Genomic DNA, 25,167 nt, shown 5'->3' with positions numbered 1-25,167 from the left:
GTTTGTTAACCAGTTGGTTAGTTGACAACAAAATTGACCAACATTTGCATACCTAATAAGATTAGCTATACATCAACTTAATAGGTTGGTCATTCTTAGTCTAAACTCATATAACTCAGGGGTTTTCAAGCGGGGGTCTGCGGACGTACTGCAGGAGGGCCACGAAAATATATATATTTGAAAATAAAATAAATGGAAAATATATATATTTTTAATTTAAACTGTTTATGAATATCGCTAGTAACAACATGAGACACATTTTGAATGACAGTAGAAATAGGTGAATATCTTCTTTGTAATGATGTCAACTTTATTTCACAACTCCTAATATTGAGCAAATTACCCTAATTTGTATTTGTATTTGCATTTATTATGGATCCCCATTAGCTGCTAACAAGGCAGCAGCTACTCTTCCTGGTGTCCAGCAAAATTAAGTCAGTTTATACAATATTAAAAACATTACAATACATCCAGACTGTGTGCCCTCAGGCCCCCACTCCACCACTACCACATATATACAGTACAAAATCCATGTGTACGTGTATAGTGTGTATGTTATCGTGTGTGTGTATGCTTGTGTCTGTGCGTATGTTTGTGTTGCTTCACAGTCCCCACTGTCCCGTAAGGTGTTTTTTTTTTTACCTGTTATGGCTGCAATCCCGATACCGGGATCGATATGACAACTACCAGTGAAAATAGAGGGCGCCAAAATTCAAACCACAGAAATCTCATAATTACAATTCCTAAAACAGACATGTGTTTTATATAATTTTAAATCTATTTTCGTTGTTAATCCCACCAAAGTGTCTGATTTCAAATAGGCTTTTCAACGAAAGCACTACAAACGATTATGTTAGGTCTCCACCAAACCACAATAAGCACAGCCATTTTCTAGCAAAATATAGCCTTCACAAAAAACAGAAATAATTCAAGGTTAGTGATTCATTTTATCTTTATCTTCATCAGATGACACTCATAGGACTTCATGTTACACAATACATGCATGTTGTTTGATAAAGTTCATATTTATATCAAAAAAATCGGAGTTTACATTGGCGCGTTAGATTCACTAGTTCCAAAAACATCAAGTGATTTTGCATAGCCACATCATTCAACAGAAATACTCATCATAAATGTAGATGATAATATAGTTATACACATGGAATTATAGATATACCTCTCCTTAACCTGTTGCTTCTACTCGGGACGCTTGTGTCCCAACTAGAGCTCTGGAAATGCAAATGCGCTACGCTAAATGCTAATAGTATTAGTTAAAACTCAAAAGTTCATTAAAATACACATGCAGGGTATCGAATTAAAGCTACACTCGTTGTGAATCCAGGCAACAAGTCAGATTTTTAAAATGCTTATCGGCGAAAGCATGAGAAGCTATTATCTGATAGCATGCAACACCCCAAAAGACCCACAGGGGACGTAAACAAAATAATTAGCATTTCGGCGTTACACAAACCGCACAATAAAATAGAAAACATTCATTACCTTTCACCATCTTCTTTGTTGGCACTCCTAGATGTCCCATAAACACTATTTGGGTCTTTATTTCGATTAAATCGGTCCATATAAAGCCTAGATATCGTTATATGTAGACTGTGTGATAAACGAAAAAAACATTGTTTCAAAACGTAACGTCATTTTTAAAATTCAAAAGTCGACGATAAACTTTCACAAAACACTTCGAAATACGTTTGTAATGCAACTTTAGGTATTAGTAAACGTTAATAAGCGATAAAATTCATCAGGAGGCGATGTAAAGATCATTAGCTGTCCGTCTGGAAAAATGTCCGGCTAGAAACTCAACGAAAATATCCGGTCCTAGACCGGAGGAGATACGGTGTCCTGCATGTGTTTGACCAAGAAAAAACTCGAAGGGAAATCACAAGACTCTAGACACCGTGTGGAAGCTGTAGGTACTGCAACCTCAGTCAATTAATTGTGGTTCACCTTTATCAATGGGTTCAAGTAGCGCATGGATATATTTTCCCATTTTCAGTGATCAGTTTTTCCTGTGCTTTTCGATGTAAATGCCGTTCTGGTAAAGCCACAGCAGTGATTTAACCAGTTTTTTAAACGTCCACACAGACACACAGACTAAGCAAATGCATATACTATATTCCTGGCATGAGTAGCAGGGCGCTGAAATGTTGCGCGATTTTTAACAGAATGTTCAAAAAAGTAGAGGGTCGACTTAAGAGGTTAATGCAACCGCTGTGTCAGATTTTTTTTTAAATGTACGGAAAAAGAAATGCAATATTCTGAGACGGCGCTCAATTTAAAAACACCACAGCCGCAAAGATGGCGTCAACATAAACAAGAAATTACATGATAAATATTCAGAGTGTTTTCTGTCCAATACTAATAATAATATGCAAATATTAGCAACTATGACTGAGGAGCAGGCCGTTTGAAATGGGCACCTTTTCATCCAAGCTACTCAATACTGCCCCTGCAGCCATAAAAAGTTTACTCATTGAAGCTAATTACTTACTGGAGTATCTGACAGTGGTCGCATTCCCATGCTCAGACGTTGCATGCATCAACCATTGGTTTTGTGCCACATAATCAACTGTGCCGTCAGGCATCAGATTGCTATAACATGATCTGATTAGCTAAAATATCAAGATTTGACATGCGCCAGCAACACTTGGGCAGAGGAACGCGGCCATAGGCTTTGAAAAAGCACCCTTGAGTGCCGCTGGCTGCTGGTAAGCTTTCTTGACGTAATACATAAAAAAATTGTACCAATACATGGCTAGCCTTTGTTTCACCAAATAAACGGCTGCTATTAGCGAAAAGGTGTTTGGAGTTACCTTTCTATTGAATAGGCTATGTTTGAGTTTACTCTCTTAATTGTAATGTGGGGAGGTAAATAATGAAATAAACTATTGACCATATCTATTCATTTTCAAATGTTGATTACTTCTTCTTGCCATTCACCTGATGAGAAGACAAGGCATGTGAAAAAATATATGTTTTATTAACATACACTGAGTGTACAAAACATTAGGACCACCTTCCAAATATTGAGTTGCACCTCTTTACCCTCAGAACAGCCTCAATTCGTCAGGGAAGGGATCCTACAAGGTGTTGAAAGTGTTGCACAGGGATGCTGGCCCATGTTGACTCCAATGCTTCCCACAGTTGTGTCAAGTTGTCTCAATGTCCTTTGGGTTGTGGACCATTCTTTATACACACGGGAAACTGTTGAGCGTGAAAAACCCAGCAGTGTTGCAGTTCTTGACACTCTCAAACCGGTGCGCCTGGCACCTACTACCATATATAAGGGATTATAGCATTCACCTGGATTTACCTGCTCAGTCTGTCATGGAAAGAGCAGGTGTTCCTAATGTTATGTACACTCAGTGTATGATGGGGGTCCCTGGGTCGCCGGGTTTGTCTGGGCAGTGGTCACTGAACAAGAAAAGGCTGAAGACACACATGAAGACTGCCTCTCTCTCTGAGACATACTGAAGTATTATGTCATATTGATGCAGTATGTCAGATACAGTATGTCAGCTACAGTGTGGAATGTCTCTCCTCAGTCCAGAACTTCTTTGCTATTTCCTGTCATTCATGTTGTCCTTGACTCCATGTAATACGCTACAGGGTTATCGCTCCAAGCCTTCATTTACTCAATTTCCATTGCCATCGTCCATCTATTTACAGGGGTAATGCTTCATCTTTTCCATTACCGAGTCAGAAAAAACACTTAAGGAAGTCTCCAGAAGTACAGCTAGACTGATTATGGCAATGGTCACCAGTACAGTGATTGTTGTAGTGAAGTCACAAGTTTTGTACTGTATCTCTTAGGCAAAGCTATAACTTTCTTTATGAGAAAAAATGTACACTAGTCTAACACTCTTTAATAGGTCACACAATATGTCTTGGTATTTTGACAGTGCTTATCTGTGATTGTGAGTTAGCCTATAAATATAGTTAACGTATAGGCTACTTCATATAATTCTTTGTAGATGCGTGACTCCTTCAAAGCACTTTACCCTTCACTATAAGCTCAATTTCGGGTCAACTGTCTCAGTATTGCTTGATACAATATAGAGCCTTTTCTCTAGATTAGCGATAGGAAACACTTCGGTGTAGATCAAGAGGACCACTGTGTACCATAGGCTAATTACTTTTACAACTGTAATGTATTGTGTTCATCGTTCATCAGTAAGCCCTAATGCATTTGAGATTTTAGACTCTTGCCACAGTTTTTTAAGATAATCCAGTAACTTGAAGTATTTTCTAACCATTAACCTCCCTCATAGAATTTAATAAAAATAATATGTTTGAAGAAAACCACCACGAAAAATGACAGGCGGCCTGTATACTTTTAGTTACACTAAATAGTTATTTATTGAAAACAATCAATGACAAAGGAATATTGGGGCACTTCCTCGTCTCTTCTACGCTCTTCTCTGCTTCACCTACTCAGTCATCCTTCTCCTCTTTGGTCGCCTCTTCCAAGACCAACTCCTTCTGCTCCTTCATCTCCTCTAAGCACCTGCACCTCCTCATGCTCCAGGCTGCCATACTGCTCATGGTACCCCTGGACGAGCCCCTGTGTGCCTCTTCCTCCACCTCCTTTGTGTGTTCCACCTTCCAGCGCAGACTCTCCAGGTGGCCTGCAGCTTCTAGGCTCGGTCAAATACCTCGTCCCCCTTGGGCCTCAGCTCCTCTGCCTTATCAAGGATGTTTGTTAGTAAGCCAGTGCATTGGTCCAGTCTTTCCTCCCTAGCCAGGAAAACGTTCTCCAGCTTGGGCAGGTTGTCAGTTTTTCCCCTCCAGTTAGATGTGAGAGACGTAATTGCAGTAATTAAATTAATAAACTAAGACAATGCATCAGAATCAAACTTCAGTCTTAGGTATCATGTCTTCTTACCAGGGCGCAGATCCTCAGGTGCATGTTGTGCAGAATCATGACAAAGTGGTCATCCATTCCAGGGCCAGCCCTAGAAGAACCCTCTGGGGTAGCAAATGCTGTTGGTCGTATGCGAGTCATGCAGGCTATAACTATGGCAGGGGCAGCCATAGTGGCCAAATCCAGGGCAGTGAAGTCAGGGGGTGGGCAGCAAGTGTTTGAACCAAAACAAACCAATTGAACCAAAACTATTCAGAATTGGATTCCTTGACCAAAATGGTCTATCGTCATGGATAGTTGGCAACACTAAGCAAAATGGAATTTTGATAAAAAGCTGGTGTTAGGAGACTTAAGTTAGGGTCAGCTGATGACTTACACTGCAATTCATGTCTTTCCTTCCATCACATCAAAGCCAATCACCAACTTCAATGAAACTTCACTCTAAACGGTCTACTCTAAATCTACTCTAAATTATGGTTTGTGAAGTTTTGCATGTTTTTTTTTATTTGTGTTGCAAATATTTTGTCTTGCCACAAATACCAGAATTTACAAGAATCCTGGACATCCTACACAATAGAACAGTCATTTAAAAAGACAACACTAGACACTATTGCATTTTATTTATTTATTATTATTTTCATACATACTCACTATTTGGTTTGAAAGTGACTACTCCACAAACGGCTGATTTCTTTGCAGCAATATGATATAAGATCATTATTATAATACAACTGTATATAATTAATTTAAGTACATGTACCACAAGTGAGCAGATTATCAAAAGGAAACCGTCCTTACCAAATGAGCTCAAATGTTTATGGTATTTACTGTGTCTGTTGGGCCAATCTGAAATCATCAATGACAGGACATTCATACAGAGGTCTGAGGATCTGAGCAAAATGTGTTGTCAAATTGCCATTAAACACCCTTTGGTGGTTTGGATAGAATGAATTAATGTGTGTACACTTCACTTGACAACACTGTGTTCTCAAGATAAAGGTAGAAATATGGTACCTAATCGACAGTTTTTAAGTATACTTTGAATGGATTGGATGGGGTTAACTCATTTTCAAGTCGATGCTAACTAGAGAGTTGTAACCTAAATCACTTTTAATATTAAGAATAATATAAACAATATGCAGGAAATATATGTTATTACATAAGTACACATAGAACAAAACATGTCAAGATCCAGCTTGATCTCTTCCAGGGTGTTTTCAGGGGGTGTTGCTGAGGAAATACAAATTCTCTCTCTACAAATTCCAGGGCAAACAAACCTTCAAGCACACCTTTTGAGTAATTGGCTTACAGCATGTCTACTAAAATGATACATTCACTACAGCTTATGGTTTTTAACACTGACTTTTCATTCATAATTTTAGATGGATGTTTTATGGCGAAACTATCCTTGCAGCAAGGAGCATTACTCAGTCCAGGGCAGCATTTGAGTCCATGAGTCATTGTACATGATAGCCATCACGTGAGAAGATGTAGAACTGTACGACAGTGAAAGCATGTTAGTCCAGCACCGGTAGAGTCACGTCAAAACAAGTGTCTTCTATAGAGTCATTCATTGAGGCACCTGGTCGGATAAGAATATGAGGAGACAGTCAGAACATTGTCTGTTCTTCAGCATGTTAGGTAGTCCTTATTGACAAATGGGGGTCTGGGCTCAGGGGTGCTCAGCAGGGCGACTCCACATAGTCGTTGTCGAGGCGTGGGTGGAAGTTCGACGCCAGCGAGCGGCTGATAACAATGACACGGGGCGTGAGGCAGTCGTCGCGGCGATGTAGGATGTTCCAGATGAGCATGGCAGCGGCCAGAGTGGCCAATAGGCAGGCGGCGATGTCCACGTAGCATGAGTAGGACAGCTGCGTGTATGGGCCGATCCGGTAGAATGTCACCAAGCCGATTACCAGCACAAAACCTGGGGAGGGAGAGACAGGGAAGGGTTAATTCAATGAGACCTTAATCATTTAAAACAAATACTATAGCTCCTCAAGTGCCTATGTGTATTTTAGTCTTCATCTCAAATAATGTATTAATTGAATTTCTTTAACAGTGATGTTAATGGAGAGGGGATGTAAAATCTAATCTCACTGTTGCTAACTTCTAAAGCAATAACAATCTATGGGGTTTTTCTTTTTCTTTCTTCTGAGATTTCAGCATCAAACGAAACACAAGGAAATGTCATACTTCTCACAAAACCTATCCAAATAAGTTAAGGCCATTCTAATTCCTTTTTGATTTAATCTTCAAACACATTGTTGTAGCCTACACCACTATGATCCAGGTCAGGAAGATCACAAAAGAGAGAACACTATTCTCAACATGAGTCAACTATTTCAGTGTTCATCAACAAACTTTAGCTCACTGTTTTTGCCTTTTTTTGGTCACCATCACACTGTTAAGGTTTGGATATGAATTGGTGAAGTAACCCCAGGGGGGAATTTAACCCTGTCCTCCCAACCAACCCTGTTCTCCCACAAAGTATGACAACATTTGTAACTGAAATTAACCATCACCCACAATGGATTGACCACTAACCTAGATCTCAAAGAGGAAGTCCATTTCATGGATTTAAGTAATGCCTGGAGCCAGTCAATAGTTCATCAATAACACTCATCTCGGAGCATGTCCAGTCAAGGGTTGGTATAAATAAAAGGCACCAAAAATAATTGCTGGAAAAGGGGATGATGGCCCATTAGGATTTGAATAAGTCAGTTTCTTGTGGCAGGTCAGAACGCCAGTGCCAGTGCTGGACTAGCGTTGAAATGTTGTGTAATTGGCTTTCTCTCTCAATGGGTCATTCAGATTTGTGAGCCGGTCTTTGTTTATGAGAGGATGTCATTAGGTAATTGTATATATGCCTGTGTGACTTATGAGTGTGTGTATGTGTCTTATGTGAAGGTGTGTCTGCATTTGAGTGCAAGTGTTTGTCCGTCTGTGTGTGACTCCTTTTCTAAGAAACCATAAAGCCCTTCACCTCCCCAGTCCTGGGGCTCCAGGCTGGGTGGGCTGTGTGAACTGCTTTTTTTTTGGCACAGTCTAATCTTTCTGGCTTCCTTCCTCTTCTTCCTCTTTCCATCCTTCCTTCCTTCCCCCCTCTCCACACCCCCGCTTTGGGTTTGCATATTGGGACGTTTGACAATATCTATCAGGCAGTCTGAAAGACACTGAAAGGGCACTACCTTGAACTTTTTTTTAGAAGGAGTACCGTGTGCGCCTAAATTGAAACATTTTGCCGCACCCAGACATTTCTGAGCACAAGAAAAAATATTTGAGGTAAGAAAGCTCGAATCTTGAATTTTTCTAGGCCCAATGGTGCTCCTAATTTCTAATTCCAGGTCGCACAGCAAATTTGTAGCCACATATGCAAGTAAAATGGTCGCACTATAGAGCCCCGATTGACTGAAGCACTTATTATCTTATCATACTAAGTCAAAGTCCTGGAAATTCACTGACCTTACTGATTACTGCTTGTCCTTACAATTGATCTCCAATTGATATCAAATCTAAATCTAATAAAACTTTATTTGTCACCTGCTGTAAAGCTCGTCGTTGGGAGATAGAGAGGAGGACCAAGGTGCAGCGTGGTAAGTATTCATATTCTCTTTTAATGAAAACGAATACTTGAACAAAAACAACAAAACACGAGAACGAAACGAAAACAGTCCTGAATGGTGAAATACAAACACAGAACAGTAAATAAACACCCACGAAACACAAGTGGGAAAAGGCTACCTAAGTATGATTCTCAATCAGAGACAACTAACGACACCTGCCTCTGATTGAGAACCATACCAGGCCAAACGCAAACACAACATAGAAAACGGAACATAGACCACCCACCCAACTCACGCCCTGACCAAACTAAAACAAAGACATAACAAAAGAACTAAGGTCAGAACTTGACACCTGCGCCGAATACATGTGTAGCCCTTACCGTGAAATGCTTACTTATAAGCTCTTAACCAACAGTGCAGTTCAAGAAAGAGTTAAGAAAATATTTACCAAATAAACTAAAGTAAAACATTATCAAAAGTAACACAATAAAATAACAATAACGAGGCTATACAGGGGGTATCGGTACAGGTTTGTTGAGGTCATTTGTACATGGAGGAAGGGATGAAGTGACTGTGCATAGATAATAAACAGTGAGGAGCAGCAGTGTAAAAAAAAACAAATGGGGGGGGGTGTCAATGTAAATAATCCGCTGGCCATTTGATTAATTGTTCAGCAGTCTTATGGCTTGGGGGTAGAAGCTGTTAAGGAGCCTTTTGGTCCTAAACTTGGTGCTCCAGTACCCCTTGCCATGCGGTAGCAGAGAAAACGGTCTATGACTTGGGTTACTGGAGTCTTTGACCATTTTTGGGGCTTTCCTTTGACATCGCCTAGTATATAGTGGGGCAAAAAAGTATTTAGTCAGCCACCAATTGTGCAAGTTCTCCCACTTAAAAAGATGAGAGGCCTGTAATTTTCATCATAGGTACACTTCAACTATGACAGACAAAATTAGAAGAAAAAAATCCAGAAAATCACATTGTAGGATTTTTTATGAATTTATTTGCAAATTATGGTGGAAAATAAGTATTTGGTCACCTACAAACAAGCAGGATTTCTGGCTCTCACAGACCTGTAACTTCTTCTTTAAGAAGCTCCTCTGTCCTCCACTTGTTACCTGTATTAATGGCACCTGTTTGAACTTGTTATCAGTATAAAAGAAACCTGTCCACAACCTCAAACAGTCACACTCCAAACTCCACTATGGCCAAGACCAAAGAGCTGTCAAAGGACACCAGAAACAAAATTGTAGACCTGCACCAGGCTGGGAAGACTGAATCTGCAATAGGTAAGCAGCTTGGTTTGAAGAAATCAACTGTGGGAGCAATTATTAGGAAATGGACATACAAGACCACTGATAATCTCCCTCGATCTGGGGCTCCACGCAAGATCTCACCCCGTGGGGTCAAAATGATCACAAGAACGGTGAGCCAAAATCCCAGAACCACACGGGGGGACCTAGTGAATGACCTGCAGAAAGCTGGGACCAAAGTAACAAAGCCTTACCATCAGTAACACACTACGCCGCCAGGGACTCAAATCCTGCAGTGTCAGACGTGTCCCCCTGCTTAAGCCAGTACATTTCCAGGCCCGTCTGAAGTTTGCTAGAGAGCATTTGGATGATCCAGAAGAAGATTGGGAGAATGTCATATGGTCAGATGAAATCAAAATATAACTTTTTGGTAAAACCTCAACTCGTCGTGTTTGGAGGACAAAGAATGCTGAGTTGCATCCAAAGAACACCATACCTTCTGTGAAGCATGGGGTGGAAACATCTTGCTTCGGGGCTGTTTTTCTGCAAAGGGACCAGGACGACTGATCCGTGTAAAGGAAAGAATGAATGGGGCCATGTATCATGAGATTTTGAGTGAAAACCTCCTTCCATCAGCAAGGGCATTGAAGATGAAACGTGGCTGGGTCTTTCAGCATGACAATGATCCCAAACACACCGCCCGGGCAACGAAGGAGTGGCTTCGTAAGAAGCATTTCAAGGTCCTGGAGTGGCCTAGCCAGTCTCCAGATCTCAACCCCATAGAAAATCTTTGGAGGGAGTTGAAAGTCCGTGTTGCCCAGCAACAGCCCCAAAACATCACTGCTCTAGAGGAGATCTGCATGGAGGAATGGGCCAAAATACCAGCAACAGTGTGTGAAAACCTTGTGAAGACTTACAGAAAATGTTTGACCTCTGTCATTGCCAACAAAGGGTATATAACAAAGTATAGAGATAAACTTTTGTTATTGACCAAATACTTATTTTCCAACATAATTTGCAAATAAATTCATTAAAAATCCTACAATGTGATTTTCTGGATTTTTTTTCTCATTTTGTTTGTCATAGTTGAAGTGTACCTATGATGAAAATTACAGGCCTCTCTCATCTTTTTAAGTGGGAGAACTTGCACAATTGGTGGCTGACTAAATACTTTTTTTTGCCCCACTGTAGGTCCTGGATGGCAGGAAGCTTGGCCCCAGTGATGTCCTGGGCCGTACACACTACCCTCTGTAGCGCCTTACGGTCAGATGTCGAGCAGTTACTATACCAGGCGGTGATATAACCGGTCAGGATGCTCTCAGTGATGCAGCTGTAGGACTTTTAGAGGATCTGGGGACCCGTGCCAAATCTTTTCATATCTTTTCATATCTAAACTATGTCATGCCTGAATTTACTTACCAGTAATGTAAGTAAATGTAAACCAGCCCAGTAAATGCCCTCAACTTAATTTGCTGTGCACTCAACTGTGGTGTGACATCACCCACAAGACTAAGAGGTCCTGGCTTTCAAATTCCCTGACTTCTTAACCTATCGCTTTTCACTTGCTTTTCTATCCCTCCAGAAAGAAGCACATTTTCCCCTGGTATATTTTGTTTAAATTGTGCCAATGCCCCGTTGTGTAGGGGAGACAACTGCCAAGGCCACAGTTTGGGCATGGTGCCAGCTGTAAACCCCACCGGCTTAAGTGCAACAAAGTTTAAACCTGAATCTCAAACGCACATAACTCTTCACCTTTGACCCTCTGATCTTGACTCTCTCCATTCCGTCACACATTCCTGAGCATATCAGTCTCAAGGGGTGAAAACGGGCCGGCGTTATACTCAGCCAAGGCTCAGACCTGCCGATAGCAGTGTTGAGATATCACTGAATGGAATTGGATATTGTTATCCCACTGTCTGCATGTGATAGCTGAGGTTTTTGGCTCATCTGAAAACGCAAACAGAGCATTCTTTCCCGAGAAAGACTGGCTGCTGGTAAAAATAACTCAGAACCATTCACAGCAGAGAGAGAGAAGCCAATTCTCAGTGGGGGAGGAGAGGAACGAGGGATGAATTGCTGAGTGGTGGAGGTATACTAAACTGAACCGAACTCAGGAAATGAAGGCCTTTTACACTTGAGCCTAGATTAAGTGAAGGCATTGGGAATGCTGGGAAATCACTGAGCCTGCTGCTTTTAAACATATTGTAAATAATGTCTAGATTTTTTTCCAGTGGAGATTACGTTCATGAATTGCCTGACTGGGCTGCGGGACAGTGTATGTGCATTGATTATTCAAATGTAAAGTTAACAGGATTCTTGAAAATAACTAACGTTTATCAACCAATCAGCATCCAGGATCCCCCCCCCCATCTTTGCTATCAGAACAGCCTCAATTCGTCGGGGCATGGACTCAACAAGGGGTCGAAAGTGTTCCACAGGGATGCGGGCCCATGTTGACTCCAATGCCTCCCACCTTTGGGTGGTGGACGATTCTTTATACACACGGAAAACTGTTGAGCATGAAGAACCCAGCAGCGTTGCAGTTCTTGACACAAACCGGTGCGCCTGGCATCTACTACCATACCCCGTTCAAAGGCACTTAAATATGTTGTCTTGCCCATTCACCCTCTGAATGGCACGCATACATAATCCATGTCTCAATTGTCTCAAGGCTTAAACATCCTTATTTAACGTGTCTTCTCCCCTTTATCTACACTGATTGAAGTGGATTTAACAAGTGACATCAATAAGGCATCATAGCATTCACCTGGTCAGTCTATGTCTTGGAAAGAGCAGGGGTTCTTAATGTTTTGGATACTCAGTGTATAATAAGGCAATGAGTAGCTTTGGGAACAGTGATACCTAGTAACCATTGTTATCTCTTCTGCTATGAAGTCCTCACCAAGGGTCATCGCAAGTCATCTATTGTTTTGCTCAGTCTTGTTGATCAAATATGGTGAAGTCTTCAGATAGTGGCATTTGAGTACAAAGGAAGATGACATTTTTCCAGCAGCATGTATTTTTAGCTGGTGGAAGTAGGTGTGTATGTGTCTGTCTGACTCATTAGTCGTGTCACTATTCTTACTAATGGCAACATGTGTGAAGGGCGTTTATAGTAGATGGCCTGTTTTTGAAAACAGCTACCAACGACCGCCATAGATATCCATACCTAAAATCATTCTGACATCGTATTAAAGGGATAATCCACCCCAAACACCTAATTCCTATGATTAACGGTGTTAAAAAACACTAGTGCAGAGTATGTTGCTATGGCAACAACGAACATTTCCCACAGACACACAGGGCAAATTGCGAGATGGTACTTGAAGGAGAAATTGAGTTGAATCATTTAGTACACTGTTTAGATTGAGCACATCTAAGCAAAGTATATACTTTTTCATAACAATATGAACGGATGGATGTGTTCTAGACAAGAATGCCTATAACATCTATTGGCTGATTTGTTGATTTAGAGTGCAGGTAAGTTTACCTCCACTGTATTCACATCCTACCATACCTTTTGTCTGTACATTATACCTTCAAGCTATTTTATCACCCCCAGAATCCTCCACTCTGTACCGGACGTCCTGGATGACCAATTTTCATAGCTTTTAGGCGTACCCTTATCCTACTCCTCCTCTGTTCCTCTGGTGATGTAGAGGTGAATCCAGGCCCTGCAGTGCCTAGCTCCACTCCTATTCCCCAGTTGCTCTCTTTTGATGTCTTCTGTAACAGTAATAGCCTTGGTTTCATGCATGTTAACATTAGATGCCTCCTCCCTAAGTTTGTTTTATTCACTGCTTTAGCACACTCTGCCAACCCGGATGTCCTAGCCGTGTCTGAATCCTGGCTTAGGAAGACCACCAAAAATTCTGAAATCTCCATCCCTAACTACAACATTTTCAGACAAGATAGAACAGCCAATGGGGGCAATCTACTGCAGAGATAGCCTGCAGAGTTCTGTCCTACTATCCAGGTCTGTACCCAAACAATTTGAACTTCTACTTTTAAAAATCCAACTCTCTAAAAACAAGTCTCTCACCGTTGCCGCCTGCTATAGACCACCCTCTGCCCCCAGCTGTGCTCTGGACACCATATGTGAACTGATTGCCCCCCATCTATCTTCAGAGCTCGTGCTGCTAGGCGACCTAAACTGGAACATGCTTAACACCCCAGCCATCCTACAATCTAAGCTTGATGCCCTCAATCTCACGCAAAATATCAATGAACCTACCAGGTACCACCCCAAAGCCATAAACACGGGTACCCTCATAGATATCATCCTAACCAATTTGCCCTCTAAATACACCTCTGCTGTTTTCAACCAAGATCTCAGCGATCACTGCCTCATTGCCTGCATCCGTAATGGGTCAGCGGTCAAACGACCTCCACCCATCACTGTCAAATGCTCCCTGAAACACTTCAGTGAGCAGGCCTTTCTAATCGACCTGGCCCGGGTATCCTGGAAGGATATTGACATCTCGTCAGTAGAGGATGCCTGGTTATTTTTTTTAAATGCCTTCCTCAACATCTTAAATAAGCATGCCCCATTCAAGAAATGTAGAACCAGGAACAGATATAGCCCTTGGTTCTCTCCAGATCTGACTACCCTTAATCAACACAAAAACATCCTATGGCGTTCTGCATTAGCATCAAACAGCCCCCGTGATATGCAACTTTTCAGGGAAGTTAGAAACCAATATACGCAGGCAGTTAGAAAAAGCCAAGGCTAGCTTTTCCAAGCAGAAATTTGCTTCCTGCCACACAAACTCAAAAAAGTTCTGGGACACTGTAAAGTCCATGGAGAATAAGAACACCTCCTCCCAGCTGCCCACTGCACTGAGGATAGGAAACTCTGTCACCACCAATAAATCCACTATAATTGAGAATTTCAACAAGCATTTTTCTACGGCTGGCCATGCTCTCCACCTGGCTACCCCTACCCCAGTCAACTGCACTGTACCCCCCACAGGAACTCGCCCAAGCCTTCCCCATTTCTCCTTCTCCCAAATCCAGTCAGCTGATGTTCTGAAAGAGCTGCAAAATCTGGACCCCTACAATCTGGACCCTTTCTTTCTAAAATTATCTGCCGAAATTGTTGCAACCCCTATTACTAGCCTGTTCAACCTCTTTTTCGTGTTGTCTGAGATTCCCAAAGATTGGAAAGCAGCTGCGGTCATCCCCCTCTTCAAAGGGGGGAGAACTCTTGACCCAAACTGCTACAGACCTATATCTATCCTACCCTGCCTTTCTAAGGTCTTCGAAAGCCAAGTCAACAAACAGATTACCGACTCTTTCGAATCCCACCGCACCCTCTCCGCTATGCAATCTGGTTTCAGAGCTGGTCATGGGTGCACCTCAGCCACGCTCAAGGTCCTAAACGATCATTTAACCGCCATCAATAAGAAACAATACTGTGCAGCCGTCTTCATCGACCTGGCCAATGTTTTCGACTCTGTTAATCACCACATCCTCATCGGCAGACTCGATAGCCTTGGGTTCTCAAATGATTGCCTTGCCTGGTTCACCAACTACTTCTCTGATAGAGTTGAGTGTGTCAAATCGGAGGGCCTGTTGTCCGGGCCTCTGGCAGTCTCTATGGGGGTGCCACAGGGTTCAATTCTTGGGCCGACTCTCTTCTCTGTATACATCAATGATGTCGCTCTTGCTGCTGATGAGTCTCTGATCTACCTCTACGCAGACGACACCATTCTGTATACTTCAGGCCCTTCTTTGGACACTGTGTTAACAACCCTCCAGACGAGCTTCAATGCCATACAACTCTCCTTCCGTGGCCTCCAACTGCTCTTAAATACAAGTAAAACTAAATGCATGCTCTTCAACCGATCGCTGCCTGCACCGGCCCGCCCGTCCAGCATCATCACTACTCTGGACAGTTCTGACAGTTCTGAAGATGTGGACAACCACAAATACCTAGGACTCTCTCGTTGGCTGGCCCTCGCTTCATACTCATCGCCAAACCCACTGGCTTCAGGTCATCTACAAGACCCTGCTAGGTAAAGTCCCCCCTTATCTCAGCTCACTGGTCACTTTAGCAGCACCCACCTGTAGCATGCGCTCCAGCAGGTATATCTCTCTGGTCACCCACAAAACCAATTCTTCCTTTGGCCGCCTCTCCTTCCAGTTCTCTGCTGCCAATAACTGGAACGAACTACAAAAATCTCTGAAACTGGAAACACATCTCCCTCACTAGCTCTAAGCACCAGATGTCAGAGCAGCTCACAGATTACTGCACCTGTACATAGCCCATCTATAATTTAGCCCGAACAACTACCTCTTCCCCTACTGTATATATTTCTTTATTTACTTTGCTCCTTTGCATCCCATTATTTATATTTCTACATTGCACATTCTTCCACTGCAAATCTACCATTCCAGTGTTTTACTTGCTATATTGGATTTACTTCGCCACCATGGCCTTTCTTTTGCCTTTACCTCCCTTATCTCACCTCATTTGCTCACATCGTATATAGACTTATTTTTCTACTGTATTATTGACTGTATGTTTGTTTTACTCCATGTGTAACTCTGTGTTGTTGTATGTGTCAAACTGCTTTACTTTATCTTGGCCAGGTCACAATTGTACATGAGAACTTGTTCTCAACTTGCCTACCTGGTTAAATAAAGGTGAAATAAAATATATATTTAAATATATATATATTGTTTTAAAAGCATTATCCCCTATCGCCAGTGACAAGAAACATGTCCAGTGCATTCGGAAAGTATTCAAAACACTTCCCTTTTTTCACATTTTGTTACATTGCAGCTTTATTCTAAAAGGTATTAAATAAAAAATGTTCCTCATTAATCTACCCACAATACCCGATAATGACACGGCAAAAACAAATTTTTCGATAATTATTTTGGCTAATTTATTAAACAAACAAAAAACATACCTTCTTTACGTTAGTATTCAAACCATTTGCTATTAGACTCAAAATAGAGCTCAGGTGCATCTGGTTTCCATTGATCATCTTTGAGATGTTTCTACAACTTGATTGGAGTCCACCTGTGGTAAATTCAATTGATTGGACATGATTTGGAAAGACACACACCTGTCTATATAAGGTCCCACAGTTGACAGTGCATGTCAAAGCATAAACCAAGCCATGAGGTAGAAGGAATTGTCCTTAGAGCTCCGAGACAGGATTGTGTCGTGGCACAGATCTGGAGAAGGGTACCAAAAAAAAGTGTTGAAGGTCCCCAGGAAGACAGTGGCCTCCATCATTTTTAAATGGAAGAATTTTGGAACCACCAAGACCCTTCTTAGAGCTGAGCAATCAGGGGAGAAGGGCCTTGGTCAGGGAGGTGACCAAGAACCTGATGGTCACTCTGATAGAGCTCCAGAGTTCCTCTGTGGAGGTGGGAGAACCTTCCAGAAGGACAACCATCTCTGCAGCACTCCACCAATCAGGCCTTTATGGTTGAGTGGCCAGACAGAAGCCACAACGCAGGAGTGGCTTCGGGATAAGTCTCTGAATGTCCTTGATTGGCCCAGCCAGAGCCTGGACTTAAACCCGATCGAACTTCTCTGGGGAGACCTGAAAATAGCTGTGCAGCGACGCTCCCCATCCAACCTGACAGCTTGAGAGGATCTGCAGAGAAGAATGGGAGAAACTCCCCAAATACGTGTGCCAAGCTACATTTCCAACAATTTCTAAAAACATGTTTTGACTTTTTCATCATTGGGGTATTGTGTGTAGATTGATGAGGGGGGGGGAATATTTAATTAATTTTAGAATAAGTCTGTAACGTAACAAAATGTGGAAAATGGCAAGGGGTCTGAATACTTTCCGTATGGACTCTAGCTGTGATGCGTTCCTACTAATTTCACAGACGGACCATATTGAAGGGGGGAAATTTGTATTTTACCCACAGATAGAACATAGGGTTTCACCAAAATGACAGGAGTTTCATGATTTTTATTTTGGGGATGCATTATTCCTTTACCATGAGTGACACTTTATAGCATGCCAAACAATAGTTTGTCTCAGTGGGTTCTTTTGGAAGGGAATCAGTGATTATTTGGGTGGGTCCCATCTAAGACCTTCAGATAAAAGTTCCGGTGATGCCTGCCGAAGAAGCTACCCTTTATTTGCCTCTGTTCCTGGACATTCTGTAAACAGGCATAAAAGCTAGGCCAAGCTTATCTGGACAGCAGCTATCCCCACCCTACAGCATTTTTCTACCAACTAACCCAACAAACGCGCACACACATATACACACACACACACCCTCACTTCCAGAACCCAGTCAGTCCCTGTCGAACTGTCTTTCATGTCTGCTCTCCCCCTCTTTCCTCCTCTGCTCGGGGTTTGCATAACAGGTAGTCGCAGGCATTTCCTCGTCCTGAGCAGGGATTTCCTGGCGCCCGACAGTCGCTCCCTTTTTCGCTGGAACTCCGGCCGGCCCACCAGCCCAGACTGACGGCCTGCTATATTTAGCCATCAGACCCTTGGATGCTGCGCCTGCTGTGCCACAATACTGCCCGGGGCTGACATCCCTAAACAACAAGCTGTGCACTCAACAAAATGTGACAACGTCACACTTCCTCAAAAGGGGCACTGGGACAAGGACATGCCCACACTGCCGCACAACCCTCTGGGATGGATGAAGGAGAGGGGTCTTGATTTGCCCTTACTGCCCACCTCCTCTCCTTCTTCCCATTGCTATTCCTGGTTGTTATCGTCTTTAATTGACTTTCCAAGAAAATTCCTTCTTGGAACGATAAGGGACGATTCTAGTCTTTTTTCCCCTCCTTTTCTGTTTCCTAGTCACCCCCCTAGTTTGATTTGTTTGGTTGCTCTGGATTAATTTATGCTTTTTGTCCTCAAGCCAATCCTCAAAGCTCCAAGGGTTCCTCTTTTGGCCTCCACTGGGGAACAACAAGGGACTTTTATGTTTCTTTGCAGCAACACACTGTGACCATTTTTAGATCTGAGGAACGCTCAGAAAAGCCTCAAGCGACTCTATTGAACATTTCAAAGTTGAAATCAAAAGCTAGACACATGTAATAGGTGTTTTATAGTGTGGTTGTCTCTCACTTATGTTTAGGTGTCTGCTGGCCTCCACACTCATTAGTGTTTTGGAAAAATGGAACAAAAATGTCCATGGCATATATATGTTTATCAAATTTCACATAGAATTCAACTCTGTGCTTGACCCGCTGCAGTGGTTATGTCCAGGCTTGTAGGTGTCTGGTTTCCACTCTACTGGGACTGCCACATCTGGCTTCTTGTCTTTGTGCATCATGTCAGAGTCACAGTATAGGCCAGTGTTACTGTTTCTCAACCATTTTTTTGTGCCAATGACTGGCAAGCTATTGCCCTTCCTTCCCTTTTTGGAGGACTGCTGACATTAAAAACTATCACTTGAGAAAAAATAATAATAATCAGGTACACCTAACTATCTTAGGGACCGGTAAACCTCATTCTAGGGACCAGTGCCGGTCCGCGGACCAGAGGTTTCTGACATTAGGCTAGGCTATATGTCATGTTGTGCAGTGTATTAAACATATTGGTGTGGATGTATAGTACTCACTGGCCAACTGGAAGAGTGCGGCGATGGCCTCCTCCCACCACTGGGAGTCCTGGGTGACAAAGGGCAGCTCCATCAGGCCCAGCAGGAAGATCAGCTGACCGGCCGTCAGCGCCACCGTGGCCATCAGGTTACACGCTCGCATCATGTCAAACTGCACTGGAGGGAGGGGGGCAGGGAGAGAAATTATGAATATGGCAAATTATTATCTCAAACTAAACCAGAGACATTAGGGCAACATCATGTGAAGACACCTGTTGATATCAGAGTCCAATGCGTCATAGCAAATAACCATTCATGAGCTGAGCTGATCAATGTCATTACAATGATGCATCTTTGTGTGTAGCCTTTATCAAGGGCTTAATGGAATGATGGATTCACTGCAAATCAACATTGTTTTTACATCTGTAGACAATGCCCTATGAGTTCTGAGAGTTATTTTTGTTTGTTATTATTATTATTGTTATTTGTTTTCACTGAATGAGGTCCCCTGGACTGCCGCTGCTTGTTATGCAGCTGGCCTGGGGGTCAGGATCTTGCTGCCTCTGGTTTTGCTATTTATTTATTTTATTTTATTTAACCTTTATTTATCTGAGCAAGTCAGTTAAGAACAAATTCTTATTTACAATGAAGGCCTACCCCGGCCAAACCCTAACCCGGACGACGCTGGGCCAATTGTGCACACCCTGGAATCGATCCAGGGTCTGTAGTGACTCCTCTAACACTGAGATGCAGTGCCTTAGACCGCTAAGCCACTCAGGAGCCCAATAGGCCTACACTATCCATCTCCCCATACATGCACATCAATTAGGCACACTCTTAACTAAGGGTTTTGGAATGAAGCACACTCATGAAACACAAACACACATTACATTTGACGGTGCTGCGGGACTCCTGGTAGCCTGCGTACTCCGAGCCCCAGCCCAGACCCTCACACGGCATCTGAGTCCCCTGACCTCTCCTCCCGCCCCCCCGAGGTTCATCCCGGCCCCTCTCTCCTCCAGTCATGACGGGGCACATCCTCCACAGCCCCACGTTGCGCTTGCGCCCATCCTCCAGGGCCTGCAGCACCCAGCTGGGGGTGAAAGCTGCCACATTGTTGAGTACCAGGGACAGCAGGGCCACCATCACCGCCACCGCCACCAGCCGCTGCACGGCCATGCACCGCTGCCCGCCCGCCACCTCTGCCTCCACCACCTCCTCCCTCTCTCCGTCCCCTTCTTCCTCTCCCCCGTGCTGCCCTGCCTCTCCTGGGCAGCAACACCAGTGGCGCTTGGGGCACCCTGGTTCTCCTCCTCCTCCTCCACTGCCAGGCAGCTAGCGGCTTATGCTAACCCCAGGCAGTCGCACTGCTGAAGAAAAAAGGGAACGTGTTGTTAGCTCAGCTAAAGAACATCTCCGTTCATTCTCATTTGTTTTTGGTGGTGGAGGTGGGTTGGTTCAGCCTTCCTCCTCGGAGTGCACAGTGGGCAGGCATGGGTTAATCCGACCGACACCGAGGTCCATTCCACTGGCTTTGGTGACTGAATGCAGCTTGACTCTCGGACTCGAACCTCTCTTCAACCGTCTCTTTTCCACTTTTATCACCCCTTTTCTCTCCACTTCTGATTTCTTCTGGCTGCACTCCTCACCTTTGGTTCTCTGCAATGTCAAGTTATTTTATTCTCTGTGTAAGCGCCTGTCTCTTTTTCCCCTCAGTTTCTTTCTTCGTTCTTCTGTGTTTTTTTCTTCAGACTCTACACCAGGGGTAGTGGGAAAATGGAGAAGCAGTGTAGAGCAGCAGAGCAGATCGTCTGGATCGTGTTGCTCAGCTCACTGAGGCTTAACCAAGAAAGGGCTTTGTCAGCTGGAAGAGCGATCTCTCACTGCGCAAGCTCATGTCTTCTTCTGACCCTCCTCTCGCTCTCTCTCTCTGGGAAGAGTTGGTGCTCCTGCTCTCTCTCTCTCTCGCTCTCTGGGAGGAGTTGGTGCTCCTGCTCTCTCTCTCTCTCTCTCTCTCTCTCTCTGGGAAGAGTTGGTGCTCCTGCTCTCTCTCTCTCTGGGAAGAGTTGGTGCTCCTGCTCTCTCTCTCTCTCTCTGGGAAGAGATGGTGCTCCTGCTCTCTCTCTCTCTCTCTGGGAAGAGATGGTGCTCCTGCTCTCTCTCTCTCTCTCTCTCTCTCTGGGAAGAGATGGTGCTCCAGCTCTCTCTCTCTCTCTCTGGGAAGAGTTGGTGCTCCTGCTCTCTCTCTGGGAAGAGTTGGTGCTCCTGCTCTCTCTCTCTCTCTCTGGGAAGAGTTGGTGCTCCTGCTCTCTCTCTCTCTCTGGGAAGAGTTGGTGCTCCTGCTCTCTCTCTCTCTCTCTCTCTCTGGGAAGAGTTGGTGCTCTTAGAATAAAGGGTTCAGGGTGGGAGATATCAGTCTTTGGCTCCAACAGGTTTGACCAGACAACTCCCTCCCTCACTCTCTGTGTGAGAATTTGCGCTCCTGAGACTCACTCAGAGAGGACAGCCCATAGAGCCTAAGTGGTGTTCCAGATGCTGCAGCTCTTCTTCTGCCTGTGTGTGTGACAGCGACAAACACACTGGCCCCCACAGCCTGACCAGCAACAGGATGCGTTTCCTGATAGGAAAATGGTCAGAGGGGGGCAAAAGGCGGACCCTCTCCTCTGTCCTTTTTTTCTCGTAAATCCTCTCTATCTCTGTTTACCTACCCTCTCTCTTTCTTTCTCTCTGTGTCGCCAAACCTACTATAGTTATTTTCTGGCTCTGAAACATCTGTGTAAGACGTGGATTCAGAGAACGATAGAGCCGTGGGGATTTGAGGGGCTGTGTTTGTATGGTCTGTGGCCATAGAGAGCAGGCTTTTGGCTGCCAGTGCAGTGCTACATAGCATGGGTCTTTGCAAGGCAAGCTTGGCCTCATTTTTCCCCGCCAGTGAGTCCCAAGGCCCCTAAAGATTCCTGGAATTTCCTGTTGCCTAACTTTAATAAACAAACCCACATCTGTATCAGCTAAAGAGAGAAGTTGGAGGAGGGGGAACACAAATAGGGTCCAGATGGGTGTGGAATCTGGAATGGTGGCTGAGTGAATGGGGGATTGAGGTTGACGTAGATGAGAAAGCGAGCGAGAGAGAGAATAAGTGTGTGTGTGCATGCATGTGTGTTTGTGAGAGAGTTGAGTTGGATGTCCCTGCAATCATTCTTCTATGCCTAATCCCCCGTGGCAAGCATATATCCAAGACTTGGCTTCCTGCCCTGAGCTCTGGGTCTGGATTCCCACGCACAGATTTATACCGCTGTCTGTGATTTAAATCAATGTTTATGTGTTAAAGCGGTTTAGAAGAGATTTAGAGATGTTGATTTGGTTCGATGTTGAAAGTGGAGCCTAGGTATTGTGCCAGAAATCAATGGCTGACCTGTATATGCAAGAAATCAAATGGCTATAACATATACTTTCAACGTTTTACTGAATGACCTTGAATCAAAGAGGAAGTGGTTTACAATGTTTTCCTTTTTCCAATGCTATGTTAGTCAATAGTTTTCCATTCTCTATTGCATTATGGTTGCTGATCTTATCTTATTCCTAATATACTTTATCAAACAAAATGTTTCCCTCTAACGTCTATGATCAAACAAAATGTCTCTCCTCTTTCTCTGCATTTAGGCAGAATAGGAGAACACGGCGACGATGTGTGTGAAGAACCGCCATCTGGATGTGGCCCGGGTGTGTCTGGAGAACATGGATAATGCCAGGGCAGTGTGGGCACTACGGGAGGCCGAGACCGAGCCTAAACTGGAGGCTGGCAGTGGCGGTACTGGCCCTGCAGCTGGACATGCTGGTAAGAAAACCAACCAAGCAGTAGGTGATCATAGCATTTAATGGTGGCTTCACCTCATTTTCAATTAATTTCCTTAGCCAGGTATTGTCATACCTGGTACATAGATTAAAATAATGGTCAATTCTAGGTTGTTTAATTTTATCATTACCACATATACTGTCGGCACCTAGTACTTGTACCAGTAGCATCACCTATGTGATTACCCTGTAATAGTGTAAAAAGTATAGTGTAGTAAGTACATGCTATTATGGAGTACTTACCACTTTTGTCTTTATAAATTAATGTCATTAGTAGTATATCTGTCCATACTAAAACACTACGTGTGTACTGTCTTTTTAAGATCATCATTACAGAATAAATTCTTACCTAGAGATAATGCCGCTAATCTTAAGTGTTACTAGACTTCCAATGGCCCCACAGGAGGATGCAGAGAAGCTGTATAAGATCCGTGGGCGCTTCAACCTCCTGAACAAGTTCTACCAGGCATCAGGCCAGTGGAAGCAGGCGGTGGAGACCGCAGAGACCCATGATCACATCCACCTCAGGACCACCTACTAAAGCTATGCCAAATACCTGGAGGCCATCGGACACAAGAGCATGGCCCTCGTATTGTAATGAGCCAGCTTAGCACTGATGCTATGACTGTTAACATTTGATAAGTTAGCATTTAATTTGACTATGTTAGCATTTGATACATGCAGCAAATCAGTACTGGTCTACAGTGCATTAGCATTTTCACTTGAACCTTGTTCTTTTGTATACAAAATATATGAAATGCATGGTTATCTGAATGCATATTTACTTATTACTTATTTGTACAGTATGGGTAGATTTATCAAGGCAACAAACTATCATTATAGTAGATACAGGGTTGGGTAGGTTACTTTCTAAATGTAATCTGTTAGTTACTCAGTTACCTGGCCAAAATTGTAATCAGGAATGTAACTATTGGATTACCCAAACTCAATAACGTAATCTGATTACTTTGTTACTTTTGAAATACTTTTCCCTTAACTTAACTTCCCTTAACTACAGAATCGGCGTTCCGAAATCAGGACAGTTGCTGCTCAATATGCTATATGTGACTCGAATGGCGTTGTAAACAACAGCCAACTTTCCCGGGACATGGACATGTCTTATATCATCAGAAAACTTAAATGATTGTTAATCTAACTGCATTGTCCAATTAACAGTAGCTATTACAGCGAAAAATACCATGCTATTGTTTGAGGATAGTGCACAACAACAAAACACTTATCAAGGCAACTGGTTTGATAAATTCACCTCTGACGGTAAAATAATGTACTTACATTCTGTAATCTTGCTCTGATTTGTCATCCTGATGGTCCCAGAAATCAAATGTAGCATAGTTTTGTTTGATAAAATATATTTTTAGATCCATGTTCCATGTTTTATACAGCTTTTTGCATGAATTCCGACTCTTTCAACAAAACAATTTTAAAAATCTAATCGGCAAAACGTTGTTTAACCCGGTCAAGTTCGGTTTTTGTGCAATCAGACACTCTAAAAAGCAAACCAAACTTGTTTCATTATTTTACATTACGTATTAGCTACACAACACGTCAATTAGGTCAGCTATCATTACGCACTAATGAGACGAGTGTTCACTTGATTGACAGTGTATTGGTCCAATGATCACCTATCGTTTTGGAACATAGCTAGCTAGATAGCCAATGAGCTGGGCTTTCCAGCAGTATGTGAACGCCCTTTGTACGACAAACAGCCATCATGTTAGAGTTGAATGTAAGTACATTATTTACCTAAATCATTTCACTACACTCACAATAACATCACCTAGCATGTGTATGTGACCAATAAAATATGTTTTGATTTGAGCTGTGCGCAACAATGTTAATTTTCAGGTGAACGCAAACAGGACGCACGCTAGTTTATGTTATGCAGAGGTTCGTTCTCTTCTACAAACTTTTCTCAAAACTGAAAAAGTAAAACATGGCTAATAAGAGTGGAAAGCTATATCGAAGTATACACATTTGGATGAAATTTTTGCAGAAATTGACCAGGAGACAGAACAAATATATGAGGACTCTGAGTGAGCACAGTTTTGATTCCAGCACG

General features: G+C 43.0%; 2 protein-coding genes across 8 annotated transcripts in view; one reads left to right on the top strand and one right to left on the bottom strand.

Moving 5' to 3' along the window:
• LOC115143970 (intraflagellar transport protein 140 homolog) overlaps positions 1-24,926 on the top strand; it is a 52,284-nt gene extending 27,358 nt beyond the window's left edge. For 5 of the 6 annotated variants that reach the window (XR_003865755.2, XR_003865754.2, XM_065002393.1 and 2 more), the window contains 2 exons: positions 22,900-23,070; positions 23,491-24,926. Coding sequence is in view for 4 of the 6 variants with exons in the window: in XM_065002393.1 (XP_064858465.1) it covers positions 22,945-23,070; positions 23,491-23,628 (264 nt within the window). In the remaining 2 variants the exon portion in view is untranslated. The remainder of the gene's footprint in view (positions 1-22,899; positions 23,071-23,490) is intronic. The other variant, XM_065002392.1, reaches the window with a different exon arrangement.
• Positions 5,490-21,808, bottom strand: LOC115143969 (transmembrane protein 204-like). Of its 2 annotated transcripts, none has more exons than XM_029684478.2 (3): positions 20,121-21,808; positions 19,257-19,407; positions 5,490-6,806 (listed from the first exon to the last, which is right to left on the bottom strand). In XM_029684478.2, exons 1-3 carry the CDS (start codon positions 20,412-20,414, stop codon positions 6,562-6,564), a joined length of 690 nt encoding a protein of 229 aa, XP_029540338.1. In that variant the 5' UTR covers positions 20,415-21,808; the 3' UTR covers positions 5,490-6,561. The 2 variants fall into 2 exon arrangements, with proteins under 2 accessions (XP_029540338.1, XP_029540337.1); XM_029684477.2 differs by having other exon boundaries at positions 19,257-19,412; positions 20,126-21,804.
• Positions 24,927-25,167: the final 241 nt, after the last annotated feature.

Source organism: Oncorhynchus nerka, linkage group LG16, assembly GCF_034236695.1.
Source record: "Oncorhynchus nerka isolate Pitt River linkage group LG16, Oner_Uvic_2.0, whole genome shotgun sequence".
In the NCBI taxonomy this organism is placed as follows: domain Eukaryota; kingdom Metazoa; phylum Chordata; class Actinopteri; order Salmoniformes; family Salmonidae; genus Oncorhynchus; species Oncorhynchus nerka.
The sequence above is the reverse complement of the archived record's forward strand: the minus strand, read 5'-3'. Positions and strand labels throughout refer to the sequence as shown.